This window comes from Diplotaxodon limnothrissa, linkage group LG14, assembly GCF_057381915.1.
Source record: "Diplotaxodon limnothrissa isolate DT_005_m linkage group LG14, D_limnothrissa_male_GT1.1, whole genome shotgun sequence".
Taxonomy (NCBI): domain Eukaryota; kingdom Metazoa; phylum Chordata; class Actinopteri; order Cichliformes; family Cichlidae; genus Diplotaxodon; species Diplotaxodon limnothrissa.
Window position 1 is genome coordinate 25,046,610 of NC_140609.1, and position 12,680 is coordinate 25,059,289.

Sequence of the window (12,680 nt, forward strand, 5' to 3'; positions counted from 1 at the left end):
ATTCCATGCCTTTAGCAATACATGCCCATCAACAGCCCTTCTCTTAATCTTTTCGGTATGACACCAGAAAAACAAAACAACAACAAAACAGTGAAGCCATTCTAAACTCACACCCAGATGACAAAGGATTGAGCCTGCCAGAGAGAAAGCTGCTGAACCAGATGGACAGTTATGAGGGAATGACAGTTGTATGATCCAGTTTTCTATGAGGCAGCATTTTGTGCATTTGCGTACAGACAGAGAAAGCAATACTTCAATTCCAGCCTCCTCGTGTGTTAAGAGAAACGACATTAGGGAGGGAAGGGCAAGGAATTCCTGTTTGATGAGGACGGAAAGTGAGGATCAGAAAACAACAGCATTCGAACCAGTATGCCATTTCTGCCATTTATAAGCATTCATCTGTTGTTTTTTTCTTTAAGACACAGTGCAGATTGGCAGAGTGTCAAAGGCCAGGATTTAGCACAAAACAAACACAGACAAGCACACTTACATAGCATAGACAGAGTAAATGCATAATAGATGAATGTACAAACTAAAGACAGCCTAAAGGGCTGACTTTATCAGGTGTTGTCTTATCACATCACACATAAAGATCTGTGTAATGGGAGCTGAAAAAAAAAACCACTGCAGAAAAAAAGCATTAATTTTGAACCAATGTGGTTGTTACATAGATTTATTAAGGTGTCCGTTCTGCTGATATGTAAACGTACCAAATTCTTATGTGAATAGCAAATTCTGCATCCATGTTGTCATTCTAACATCGCAAATGTCCAAGATGTGCATTCACATGCACAAGCTTCAAGGATAGAATTGGTAGAATTTGATAGAATTTAAATGGTTTCAAACAATTTATGCAATGATGCTGTTCATTTTTCATTTATTGAATTTGCATCTTAAAATAACTGCAATGACTTTTCATGCATGCTAAAAAGCTAAACCAGTATTTTCAGCTTTAAATCTGTTCCTTGTTGTTTTTTTAATTAATATTTATTCTTTCTCCAAATAATAGTCCTGAATTCACTATGTATCTTACGATTTTATGAGAAACTGGATGTTAATGACACCTAATAAACCAGATTTAATGATGTCAACTCGACTGATTTAACACCTAAATTTTCACAGCTATTTGCTTCCAACAGAATGAAAAAGTACATCTGCACACCTAACTAAACAAATTTGGCACATCACAAGATATAAAAACACTGTTATCACACAGTCCAATTATTACAAAGTGTTACGTTTGGATCAGAAAAAGAATTTAGTTGTTAAAACTTCAGCTCTGCTGCTCATGTAAACTGAACTAACTTGCAGGTTTCCAGAGCCTTTGTTCATGCTCTACACTGAAAGCTCTGCTTATTAGTTTGTAACTTGGTCTAGAGCCACAACAAATAACATTTCATGGGTCACAGAGCCTCTAATAATATGGTGCCAAGTGGGCCTTAGGTCTGACACCGAACAACACGTAGGCTAAAGAGTTTAATTGCTTCCAGGATAATCAATTGTACATTACCTGCATTGTTTATTGACTGTATTGCAATTAGCAAACTTTAACTTAATTTCACAGCTGAATTATAATAAGGCTGTTACAAATTTCCCTTGTGGTAGCCAGTCTAGAACTGTACCTCTACAGTTGTGCTGTAATAGTAAGAGTTAAAATTTAGAACTTGTTTAGTAATATCGCAAGTCACAGCGACTGAACCATCTTAGACCATATGCTTCCAATGTGACCTAGTGCTTTGTGTTCACAATGCATTGCTGAAAAGGCCGCCTGCACTTAAGCTAATCTAGCTAGTCAAAAAAGAGAATAGAGAATAGACAGGCAGAAATGGAGGAAGGTGGGGAAGCTATGCATCATGCTGGGAAGTTCAGAAATCTCAAGATATGATGTAGTATTTGCTCAGGCCTTAATGGAGAGTACAAACATCCCTCGGGTCTTAACTGAGCAAGACAAAAAGGGGGGGGGAAAAAAACAGTTCTAGGAATATTACTCAACTCAGAACAAAATGATAATTATATATTTTACAACTTCCTTTATTTTGTTTCAGACACTGTCAACAAAATGAAGTTTCTGAGTAGACATGTTTACATTAAAACTCATAATGACTATATTTTACTTTTAAAACATCACGGCTTTGCTGTCCCTCAGCAAACTCCTTGAAATCAAAGTGTTTCCAAGAAGCTCATTTAGTTTTATTCTCCTGTCTTGGCTTGAAATAGACCAGTCACAGCCTGGCGGGAAGTGACTTTGGGCTTTGAGGGAAGGATGGAGGTGTGTCGCCATAATGGAAAGAGGTGGCAAAATAAGAGAATCATCGCACACACAAAAATAAAAAATAAAATAAAAAAATACTGAAGACATGGAAGCCTTCATTGAAAATATGAGTCACACACAGCCCTATTTTAGCACTCTATCACAGCATTAGCTCTAAATGGTGAATGTCGATACTTTTGGGTTAATTCTTTTTTTTTTCCTTATTTTTCTCCTTTTGGGTTAATTCTAAAAGCTGAAGTGCCACAAGAAAGTGAAAAGTGACATCAGCCCCTGAGAACCCCAAGAGCACATTTCACATTGACTGCATGATGTTCACTCCTTTCACAAGTTTACTTTCTGGCAGTAGTAAACCAGATATCAGTTCCTTTTGTAATATTCAACACCAACCTCAAATGTCCTTCCCTCTGCTTTTACAGCTGTAACTCTCACTGCTTACAGATGAAGCTCCAGGCTCTGTGAGCTCATTTCACTTTTATCTTTATGACAGATGAAATAAGACAGGAACCCAGTGAACCTGACACTAGATCTGTAGAAGGGTCCGGGCGGACAGTGGCTCTATTGTGACACTGTGCACGCTACTAACAGTGCCTGAGGAGCCTTTGTTGACATTCAGATAAGATACCTCAGGAAGATATGAGAAGCAGGACTAACGCTTAAAAAAATATTAATTAAACTGAATACTGGCAGGCTTTTTGGCAATAACGAAGAAAAATAGTGTGAAAATATTTAAAGAGGGTGCCTTTCTGGTAATTTACTTGTATTTGCTCCCAGCTTCAGTTCAATGAGTAAAAGGAGATCATTTAGTCTGGCTGGGCATATTTCACTACCTGCCTTTTCTGAAACAACGATACATTTCAAAGTCTATCTTTTAGTTTTTATGTCCTTCATGCACTTTATGTTATTACATTCTGCAAATTTTTTCCTTTAGAATTTGCTTTCCTAACTCTTGTTATTTCCTGCTGTCACACAGTAAGAGCTCCATACGTATACACTGTTGTGTAAATAAAATTAGGGGGGTTGTCAGGTTACTTGTAGTGTGGGAACACCACAAGTATGTAGACCATTCAGCAGTAAACCACAAGTCGCTCCTGCTGCTGCCTCATACACATAATCTCAGCCTTTACATGTGGGGAGTAGCTAGGAGGTTATTACATGGTCAATTCTCATTAGTTTTGGAAGAATGAACAGAAATCTCCTCCATGAAATCAGAGTGTGTTACAGCACCCTCTTCATAACACTAAAATACAGAAGGCCAACGGTTACACAGAATATATTTCTGGGGTGCACTAACACCATATGGCAGATAAATGAAAAAGCACATAAGTGCAACCAATGTAAAAGTTAGTCCAGCACCCTTCTGAGTGCTCATCACGGTAACTCTTCAAAATCACCAGGTGTTCACTATCACTACCAGCATCAACATTACTATGCAGTAGTGTCTGTCACGTCAACCAAAGAAAATGGGCAGATCTAAAAGCTTGTCATCTTGTGAGTTGACTTACAACCACAATCCTCAAAGTGTGCCCTGTGGGTCTTGAGCAGGATAATGCATCCACAGTTCATATCACACTGGGACAGCAGAACGTGTCTAAGGGAGCATTTTCATAAATTTAAACTGCTCTTTATATTAACTAAACTACTGCAACATTGACAAATTTATGTGCTGGCATGAAATAATACCCCCTATGGCTAAAACAACAGGACAAAATTAACAAAAACAAACCATTTCTGTACAGAAACTTCACAAAAACTAAAAGCACAAAAATTTGGTTTATATCTACGAAAGCCACTGAGAATTGATTCATTTTTAATTATTTTTTTGCTGAGTGCTTTCTCAATCCTGCTCAAATGTCCTTCAAATGTCATAAAACGTGACACTAAAATTTAAACTTCCCAAAAGTGCGGGTTGATGCGTGCTGTTGTATATGGCATGTATGAAAAATGAAAATAATAAAATCCACATGTGACAGTCTTAAACAATTTTTCAGTCTTTTTCAACAGCAATTATATACAAGATAATTATCATTATCACTGATTATCACATTTTGTTTAAGAGTCCACTGCTCCAACTCTTCAGTCCAATCACTTCCAACAGGTCTTCACTAACCTCGAGTGCTTGTCCATGTCTAAATCAAAAGCACAATCAGCTGGACCTTTGGAACCTACCTAAAGTACATGATAACTGTCTTTGATAAAAAGTCAACCCCACACTAGAGTGATCTAGATACTTTACTGTGCATTGTATCTTTCATCAAGGTACAAAAAACTTGGCTAACTGGGTGAGACCTTGCCCTGATGGAGTCCAGCATAAGATATCCATGACCAGTTAACAATCAGCACGATTGCCTGGCAAAAAGGAGGAAAAAGAAAGAAATTATCTTAAAAAAAATATCAACACATCTAAATTAAACCTGTCATGGAAATGGGTGCAAGAAATCTGCAAATTGTTTTAAACTGATCAAATCAATGGTAACACTGGGACATGAATGTTGTGATAGAAAACTGACTTTCTGGGTGGCTTCCTGATAAATTGCAACCGGGGTGTTAATAAAACAATTAAAATACAGCTGAATACGAGACAGTAATGTTTGTGCTCAGTAAGCTTCCTGTTTTTCTGCTTTTGTTACCCCCCCCCCCCCCCTCCCTTCTCGGATCACCAACCGTTGCTTGGTCTGGCCTACATTTTTGCAGGGAAAAATAAATAGGATAGTCACCAGCTTAGCCTTTAAGTGTATGTGAATATGGCACAAACAAACTGAGATCGTAAGGCTAGTAGTAAGCTTAACACAATTTGTCATCTTCTCAGGAGGCAGTCACCTGTGTAACTATGCCAAATGCCATCAGTGCTGGGAGCAAACACCAGCTTGTAGGTCTGTTTATTAAACGGCATCCTTTGTCCACAGCAGATGAAAAAGTGTGTGAGTCATGGTTAGTTCATGATAGAATTTTTTTTAAATGAAAAGAGGAAAAAAAAAACCTGCACTGTACAAATATGTATAAAAAGAACTAGACTGCAAATTAGACCTGGTAATACTGGAATAGTTAACAGCAATAAATTGAAACGAGTACTTCAGTTAAAATAAATGAGCATAACATTACAATTATTGTATATTACATTGTATATCCATATCACATATGGACAATAAAAAGCGAAAACATATTTCCTTGTAACTTTCAACACTAAAATATTTAAAGGTGGTGCAATAGGTGGCGTCGTGTCCTTCATTAGCTTCCCTAAACATGTTTTCACTGGGTAAACAGGAACCTGCTGTGGTAAAAATGGCACACCTCAAGGTGTGGTGGGACTCCGTCACAATAGTGCATACAGTACATACCCTTGTCTATACTGTATATGGTACGCCTCTGTGGGGGTAAAGCCAGATAAAGCCGTTTAGTTATACAAGTAATTAAAGTACTGATCTTCTAGTTTGAAAATGGGGCGGGATTGCAGGTGTTGCCTAAGCATTAAACAGACAGCAGTGTGAACCTGCAAGAGTTGTCAGGCTTTGAAGAAAGGAACAAAACAAACATTCCTCTCTAAGACCGGTGCTCTGGCACGCCTTCCATACATCAGTGTCAACATCTACTCGATAATGTTGAAGAATATGTGGGAAATTTAGCAGCATGACAGGACATGTGGACAGAGTCAACTGCTCCATATGGAGCTGAGGGACAAATTCTGTTAAAAAGCCTTCTAAGAATAAATTCCAGCAAACCACAGTATGCTGACATGTTCATGCAGGCGCAACAGACACACAGAACTAACTCAATCACACATTCAAACATGTAGAAAAAAAAAATAAATAAATTACCATGTCTCCAGGGGTCCTTTGGCTCCACTGCTCCAGAGATGATATCCTCATCAGAGGGAAATGTCACCCTTTTGCCACTTTTGTGTTTAGTGTCCCCCTCTTGCACTGAGGGATACAATCCAGCTGGATCTGTGGCAGAAGCTTCTATGCTGCATGTCTGGCTTGCATCAGCCTGGCTTTCTGTCGTGCTGCCAGCTGGGACATCCTGAGGAGTGGACACTGAGTCTAAATTACTGTCTGACAGTGATCTAACATTTACAGATTCAGCCTCCAGCACCCCACTCTCATCGAGACTCAGATCCACACCTATGTCCATGTCCCCACCATAATCCCCTTCTTCAAGAACAAGCTTTGCAGGATTATTGTCCTTATCTTCCTTCATTTTCTCCTCGTGCTGCTCACTAGTAGAAAAGATAAAATCAGTCGGGTTCACGACCGCTGGTGGGTCCTGGGCACTATTCTTTCCATTTCCATTGACCTCATCAATTTCCACTGTGTTTTGTGCCTGCTGGTTGTTCTCCTCTGCTGTCTGAAGGTTGTCAGTGAGCTGAGGCATCAGGTAAGTTTCAGAGGCCTCCGTAGGAACAATGCTTTGTTTTTCTGTGTTGCTGTCAGTCATCAATTCGGAGATCCGAGGGATAACCCCTTCTGTATTGTTAGTAGTGTTGTGATCATCGTCCACGTTGTTTTTCATCTTGACATTGCACAAATCTAGACACTGCTCTTCGATATTCATGCTTTCATTTCCAGTAAAACTCAGCCTTTAACTGTGCCGAACAGCTGGGATCTCGGGTTAAACAGTGACTAGGAACCAAATGACATGGATAAGGCTGCCTTTGCCCTGGCTCATAACAATACACGCAGATAAATACCTATCTTGACGTTTTATTTACCAACTTCTATACAAGTGCTGATTTTTTTTACATCAGGGGGTGATTGAATAGATGTCGATAAACCCCAATTCAAAGGTGGCTGCAGTGCATACTTAAAAATCGGCCAAATAAAGTGCAATTTCACACAACTATCAATAATAGAAATATGCTATACCTGCGTGAAATAGATACTGTTACAGTAATAATTCATAGTCGTAGAGAACTTCGCTCAACTATGACTCGGGCAGGTATACAATTCAATAATTCTTACCAACCGTGTCCTATTATTCGACGAAAGGCTCCCCGGTCTTCAACACATTGCCAGTAGTATTTAAGAAGAGCAGGACAATCAATTGAAACAAACAAGTCACTCAGGGTGCCTCCATTACGCTAGCAAAGTGAGATTACTGCCCGACAACAAACCCAATTCATCTGCATGAATTAAAGCAAGCTAACGTTCGCTAGCGGGCTAAAGTTGTTGACCAACAATGACATCCAGGCCCGTGTGCGGTCGCATGCCCGCTTTTTTGCGTGACCCCGTCTGTTTCTCCCCGAGAAAGTCCATTTTCCGTGTCAAGACGAATATAATCCGACTGTAGCTCCGTCTCACCCTCTGCCGTGCAGCAACTCTGCTCGCATCACAGCCCTCGACCAGCGGCAGCCAGGAAAAAAACAGGCGTCACACTCCGAGCAGCAATGAGCGTGTTTGTGTTGCTAACATTAGCACGAGGGAACTGTGCCGGGTTACACGTGCCGGTACCTACGCTGTTAGTTATTAGGAGTTAATGTATAAAATATTCCGACCGCCCGGATTTCGTAAGCGCCTCTCTCTCCGTGAAAAGGCAGGCTCAACCTGTTCTCCTCTAGCGTTATCCTTCGCTAGCTTGTTGAAGTCCAACAACTGTTTGTTGTTCACACGTCTTACGTCAGCACGTCGTTAGGGTACGTCCAACAGACGCAACGTTACAAGAGCAGCACGTGTATAACGTCTGTGTCTATAAAGGGCTGCAAAACGACAATATTTTAAAGTTTGAGTGGAAAATCCTCACGTCTTGTTAACGAGTGTTTTGCTTAAAAATTCCCATCCAAATAGAATGTTTGATTTTTTTTAATAGTGCATATATTGTTTTCCCTTCCATTTCAAACTATACAAATGCAAGGATTCCTTGAAGTTAGTAGACAGGAAAAACTCAAGGATACTGAGAATCTTGATTCAAGGGAACGTGGGAGTACTTTGTTTTATGTCAGCCAGCCCAACATACTATCTGCAATCAACAGGGATGTCGACAGGCAGTCAGTTTTTTGTATTTTTTAAGGAGAGTTTAGTTTCTGGGGCAAGAATTTAGCCCACAACATGTACAGCACAAACACACCAAACTACACCAGGAAACAGTCATTTAGGAATACCATCGTCCAGCAGATGCACTAATGACTTAGTCTAATCACCATTCTGGTTATTTCTAGGTTAACTATAATGAACTGTGAAGTGAACGGTGAGTGAGCCTTGAACCCCAGATCTTAGCAGGAAGCAATTATGAAATAATTCATCCACACTCACTTCATGTGTAGTCATCAAGGCTAATTTTACACACCAGGTTTCTAATTTAGATGATTTATTCCAACCTTCACCTGGACTTGTAAACTAGGTAGGTGTCCCTTTTGACATACCCCACCATGAAAAGATGCTGGGTAAAACTGTCACGGTTGTCTGAGTATTTCACAAAACCTGAGTAGTGTTAAGCTAAAAGACATCCAAGAATGTAGTGTTGAAACTTATTTTGCAAGACTTCCAGAGGTCCTGTGGAGGAGCTAAATCAGTACGCTGTACACGGCAGAGTACGAGTAAGGTCCCTTTTGTTCAGAGGATGAACCCTTCTTGGCTACGGGAAGTAGGAAATGAAGCACACTTCCTTAGCATTCAGAGAAATTTGCACTACTCTATCCAGCTGCCATCAAGACATCTGGTTCCCTGGCTGTCAAGGTTTTAACAAACAAAAACACCCCACACAATCAGTACTACTTCCAGTTGGATAGCTCAAAAAGTTTGAAGACAAGCATAATTTAGAAACTCACTTTATTATCATTAAAACCCTTTCTGAAAGTGGTACCATTTATAATTAAAACTCTTGTGACTCTTGTGACATCTTTAGCAGATTTGTCATCCTTTGGTGTTTTTGTCTTCTTCGGCAGGAGGCTTGCCTGGATATTTGGGATCACACCACCATCTGAGATTGTGACCCCTGCCAGCAGCTTGTTGATTTCATCATCATTTTTCACTGCCAGCAAGATGTGCCGGGGAGCAATGCGTGACTTCTTGTTGTCACGGCTGGCGTTTCCCGCCAGCTCCAGGAGTTCAGCACAGAGATACTCCAGGACAGAACACATGTACACAGAGGCGCCAACTCCAATCCGCTGAGCGTAGTTGCCTTTCCTGAGCAACCTGTGAATGCGGCCCACTGGGAAACTAGTTCCAGCTCTGGAAGACCGGGAAACTGCAGATTTTGGTTTGGGTGCAGCCTTCTTTCCCCGGCCAGACATCTTGAACCCAAGTTTGAAGAAGACCAGTAACTAAAATGACCAAGAAGAGAATTCAGTGAGTTTTAAGTCAAATTAATATTCAGCAGTGGTGCATGAGATGCTGTTTGAAACAAAGGTAGCAACATGTGTGGACACTAGAGTTACTATAATCTTCAAATGCACAGTTTATCAAATTAGATTATGCCACTTGAGAGGGGGCGAGGAGGAGCCCAAACACCAACATTTAATTCACAGCTAAACACTCACCAGTACTTGTAAAACAGCAGCTGTCCACTGAATAGACAGGATACTCCTTTTATAGGAGCAGGGAAGGGCTTGTTGATTAATGGCACCTGGGTACTCTTTTTCACCTGTGTGAGCTGATTGTTAGGGTCAAATGATGGCAACATAAAAATACTGCTTAATCTACAGTTAAGGCATAGGACTGGTGGTGAAGTTAGCAGAACATGTTGATATATAACATTTAAATTGGTAGTAGTGAGTGAGTGGGGGAAAGAGGCCTTGCAAAAAAAAAAAAAAAAAATTAAGCTTCAGGTGCAATGAATGAGCATACCTCCAACCAAAAGTTGTATAAAACAGGCAGTGCTGGTGTGCTGGTAAAACAACAACAACAAAACATTATGCAGTTTCACCAAACAGACCATGAGCTTGAAGCATTTAGATATTTACGAAACTTGTGTGATTGCTACATTATAATTCATCCAGTATTTCAGTACTGAGGACTATTAATCATGAACAGAAGTATTCAATATGCCTAACATTTTCTGACTTACTAATGCACAAAACTATTCCCTGAACAAAATGCTCATGAACCACTCTCACTCTTGCTGATTTTATTTATTCATTTTTGTAGAGCACTTACATTTTGCACAGTAGGGTGCTTGTGCTTGATGCACAATGGAAGTCACATGTGCCAGAAGTTAAAAACAGTTACAGTATACTGTATACACACCCACTGGTCACTTTGTTAGGTACAGTTGGCTAATACTGGTTTAGACTCCCTTTTTCCTTTAGATATGCCTTAATTCTTCATGGCATAGTTTATCAGTGTGCTGCAAACATGATAGCATTGCACAGTTGCTCAAGAATGTTTAGCTGTGAATATTCCATTCCTTCACATCCCAAAGGTGCTAAACTGGACTGGGATCTGATGACTGTGGAGGTTATTTGAGTGCAGTAAACTCATTATCATGTTCACAAAACCAGTTTAAGATGATGTGACACGGTGGACAAAGCCAGCAAAAGATACACCTTCATCACAAAACCATGGACCTGGTACTAAGGGGCCCCAAGTGTAACAAGAAAATATCCCCAACACCATTAACATACAGTGGGGCAAAAAAGTATTTAGTCAGCCACCGATTGTGCAAGTTCCCCCACCTAAAATGATGACAGAGGTCAGTAATTTGCACCAGAGGTACACTTCAACTGTGAGAGACAGAATGTGAAAAAAAAAAATCCATGAATCCACATGGTAGGATTTGTAAAGAATTTATTCGTAAATCAGGGTGGAAAATAAGTATTTGGTCAATAACAAAAATACAACTCAATACTTTGTAACATAACCTTTGTTGGCAATAACAGAGGTCAAACGTTTACTATAGGTCTTTACCAGGTTTGCACACACAGTAGCTGGTATTTTGGCCCATTCCTCCATGCAGATCTTCTCGAGAGCAGTGATGTTTTGGGGCTGTCGCCGAGCAACACGGACTTTCAACTCCCGCCACAGATTTTCTATGGGGTTGAGGTCTGGAGACTGGCTAGGCCACTCCAGGACTTTCAAATGCTTCTTACGGAGCCACTCCTTTGTTGCCCGGGCGGTGTGTTTTGGATCATTGTCATGTTGGAAGACCCAGCCTCGTTTCATCTTCAAAGTTCTCACTGATGGAAGGAGGTTTTGGCTCGAAATCTCACGATACATGGCCCCATTCATTCTGTCCTTAACACGGATCAGTCGTCCTGTCCCCTTGGCAGAAAAACAGCCCCATAGCATGATGTTTCCACCCCCATGCTTCACAGTAGGTATGGTGTTCTTGGGATGCAACTCAGTATTCTTCTTCCTCCAAACACGACGAGTTGAGTTTATACCAAAAAGTTCTACTTTGGTTTCATCTGACCACATGACATTCTCCCAATCCTCTGCTGTATCATCCATGTGCTCTCTGGCAAACTTCAGACGGGCCTGGACATGCACTGGCTTCAGCAGCGGAACACGTCTGGCACTGCGGGATTTGATTCCCTGCCGTTGTAGTGTGTTACTGATGGTGACCTTTGTTACTTTGGTCCCAGCTCTCTGCAGGTCATTCACCAGGTCCCCCCGTGTGGTTCTGGGATCTTTGCTCACCGTTCTCATGATCATTTTGACCCCACGGGATGAGATCTTGCGTGGAGCCCCAGATCGTGGGATATTATCAGTGGTCTTGTATGTCTTCCATTTTCTGATGATTGCTCCCACAGTTGATTTTTTCACACCAGGCTGCTTGCCTATTGTAGATTCACTCTTCCCAGTCTGGTGCAGGTCTACAATACTTTTCCTGGTGTCCTTCGAAAGCTCTTTGGTCTTGGCCATGGCGGCATTTGGAGTCTGACTGTTTGAGGCTGTGGACAGGTGTCTTTTATACAGATGATGAGTTCAAACAGGTGCCATTCATACAGGTAACGAGTGGGGGACAGAAAAGCTTCTTACAGAAGACGTTACAGGTCTGTGAGAGCCAGAGATTTTCCTTGTTTGAGGTGACCAAATACTTATTTTCCACCCTAATTTACGAATAAATTCTTTACAAATCCTACCATGTGGATTCATGGATTTTTTTTTTCACATTCTGTCTCTCACATTTGAAGTGTACCTCTGGTGCAAATTACTGACCTATGTCATCATTTTAAGTGGGGGAACTTGCACAATCGGTGGCTGACTAAATACTTTTTTGCCCCACTGTATACCTACCACTTTAAACTATTAATACAGGTTATGATGAATCCATGCTTTCACATTTTTTATGCCATATTCTGACCCTACCATACAAAGTTTGCAGCAGAAAAGATTGAGACCAGGCAATGTTTTTCCAACTTCCTATTTTCCAATCTTGGTGAGCCTTTGTGAACTGCAACCTCAGTTTCCTGTTTTAAGGAGTGACATCCAGTGTGGTCCTCAAGGTTCAACGTGCTGTGTGTTCAGAGACGATCTTC

The 12,680-nt window shown here is 40.7% G+C and overlaps 2 protein-coding genes across 2 annotated transcripts in view; both read right to left on the reverse strand.

Annotated features, from left to right (window-relative positions):
* ppp1r37 (protein phosphatase 1, regulatory subunit 37) overlaps positions 1-7,861 on the reverse strand; it is a 49,148-nt gene extending 41,287 nt beyond the window's left edge. Inside the window, exon 1 of the mRNA XM_085370043.1 lies at positions 6,085-7,861. Within this exon, the coding sequence (XP_085226169.1) occupies positions 6,085-6,820 (736 nt within the window). The 5' untranslated portion in view covers positions 6,821-7,861. The remainder of the gene's footprint in view (positions 1-6,084) is intronic.
* A 904-nt stretch (positions 7,862-8,765) lies between these two features.
* LOC146618899 (histone H2A-like) lies at positions 8,766-9,494 on the reverse strand. The gene is made up of 2 exons (XM_085370132.1): positions 9,065-9,494; positions 8,766-8,836 (listed from the first exon to the last, which is right to left on the reverse strand). Exons 1-2 carry the CDS (start codon positions 9,492-9,494, stop codon positions 8,766-8,768), a joined length of 501 nt encoding a protein of 166 aa, XP_085226258.1.
* Between the last annotated feature and the right edge of the window lie 3,186 nt (positions 9,495-12,680).

Coding starts and splice junctions, on each gene's coding strand:
- LOC146618899 (XM_085370132.1), bottom strand. CDS start 9,494: ATGTCTGGCCGGGGAAAGAAGGCTGCACCCAAACCAAAATCTGCAGTT. Junction 8,837..9,064: donor AAGAGTTTTAATTATAAATG/GTACCACTTTCA, acceptor TACTTCCCGTAG/CCAAGAAGGGTTCATCCTCT.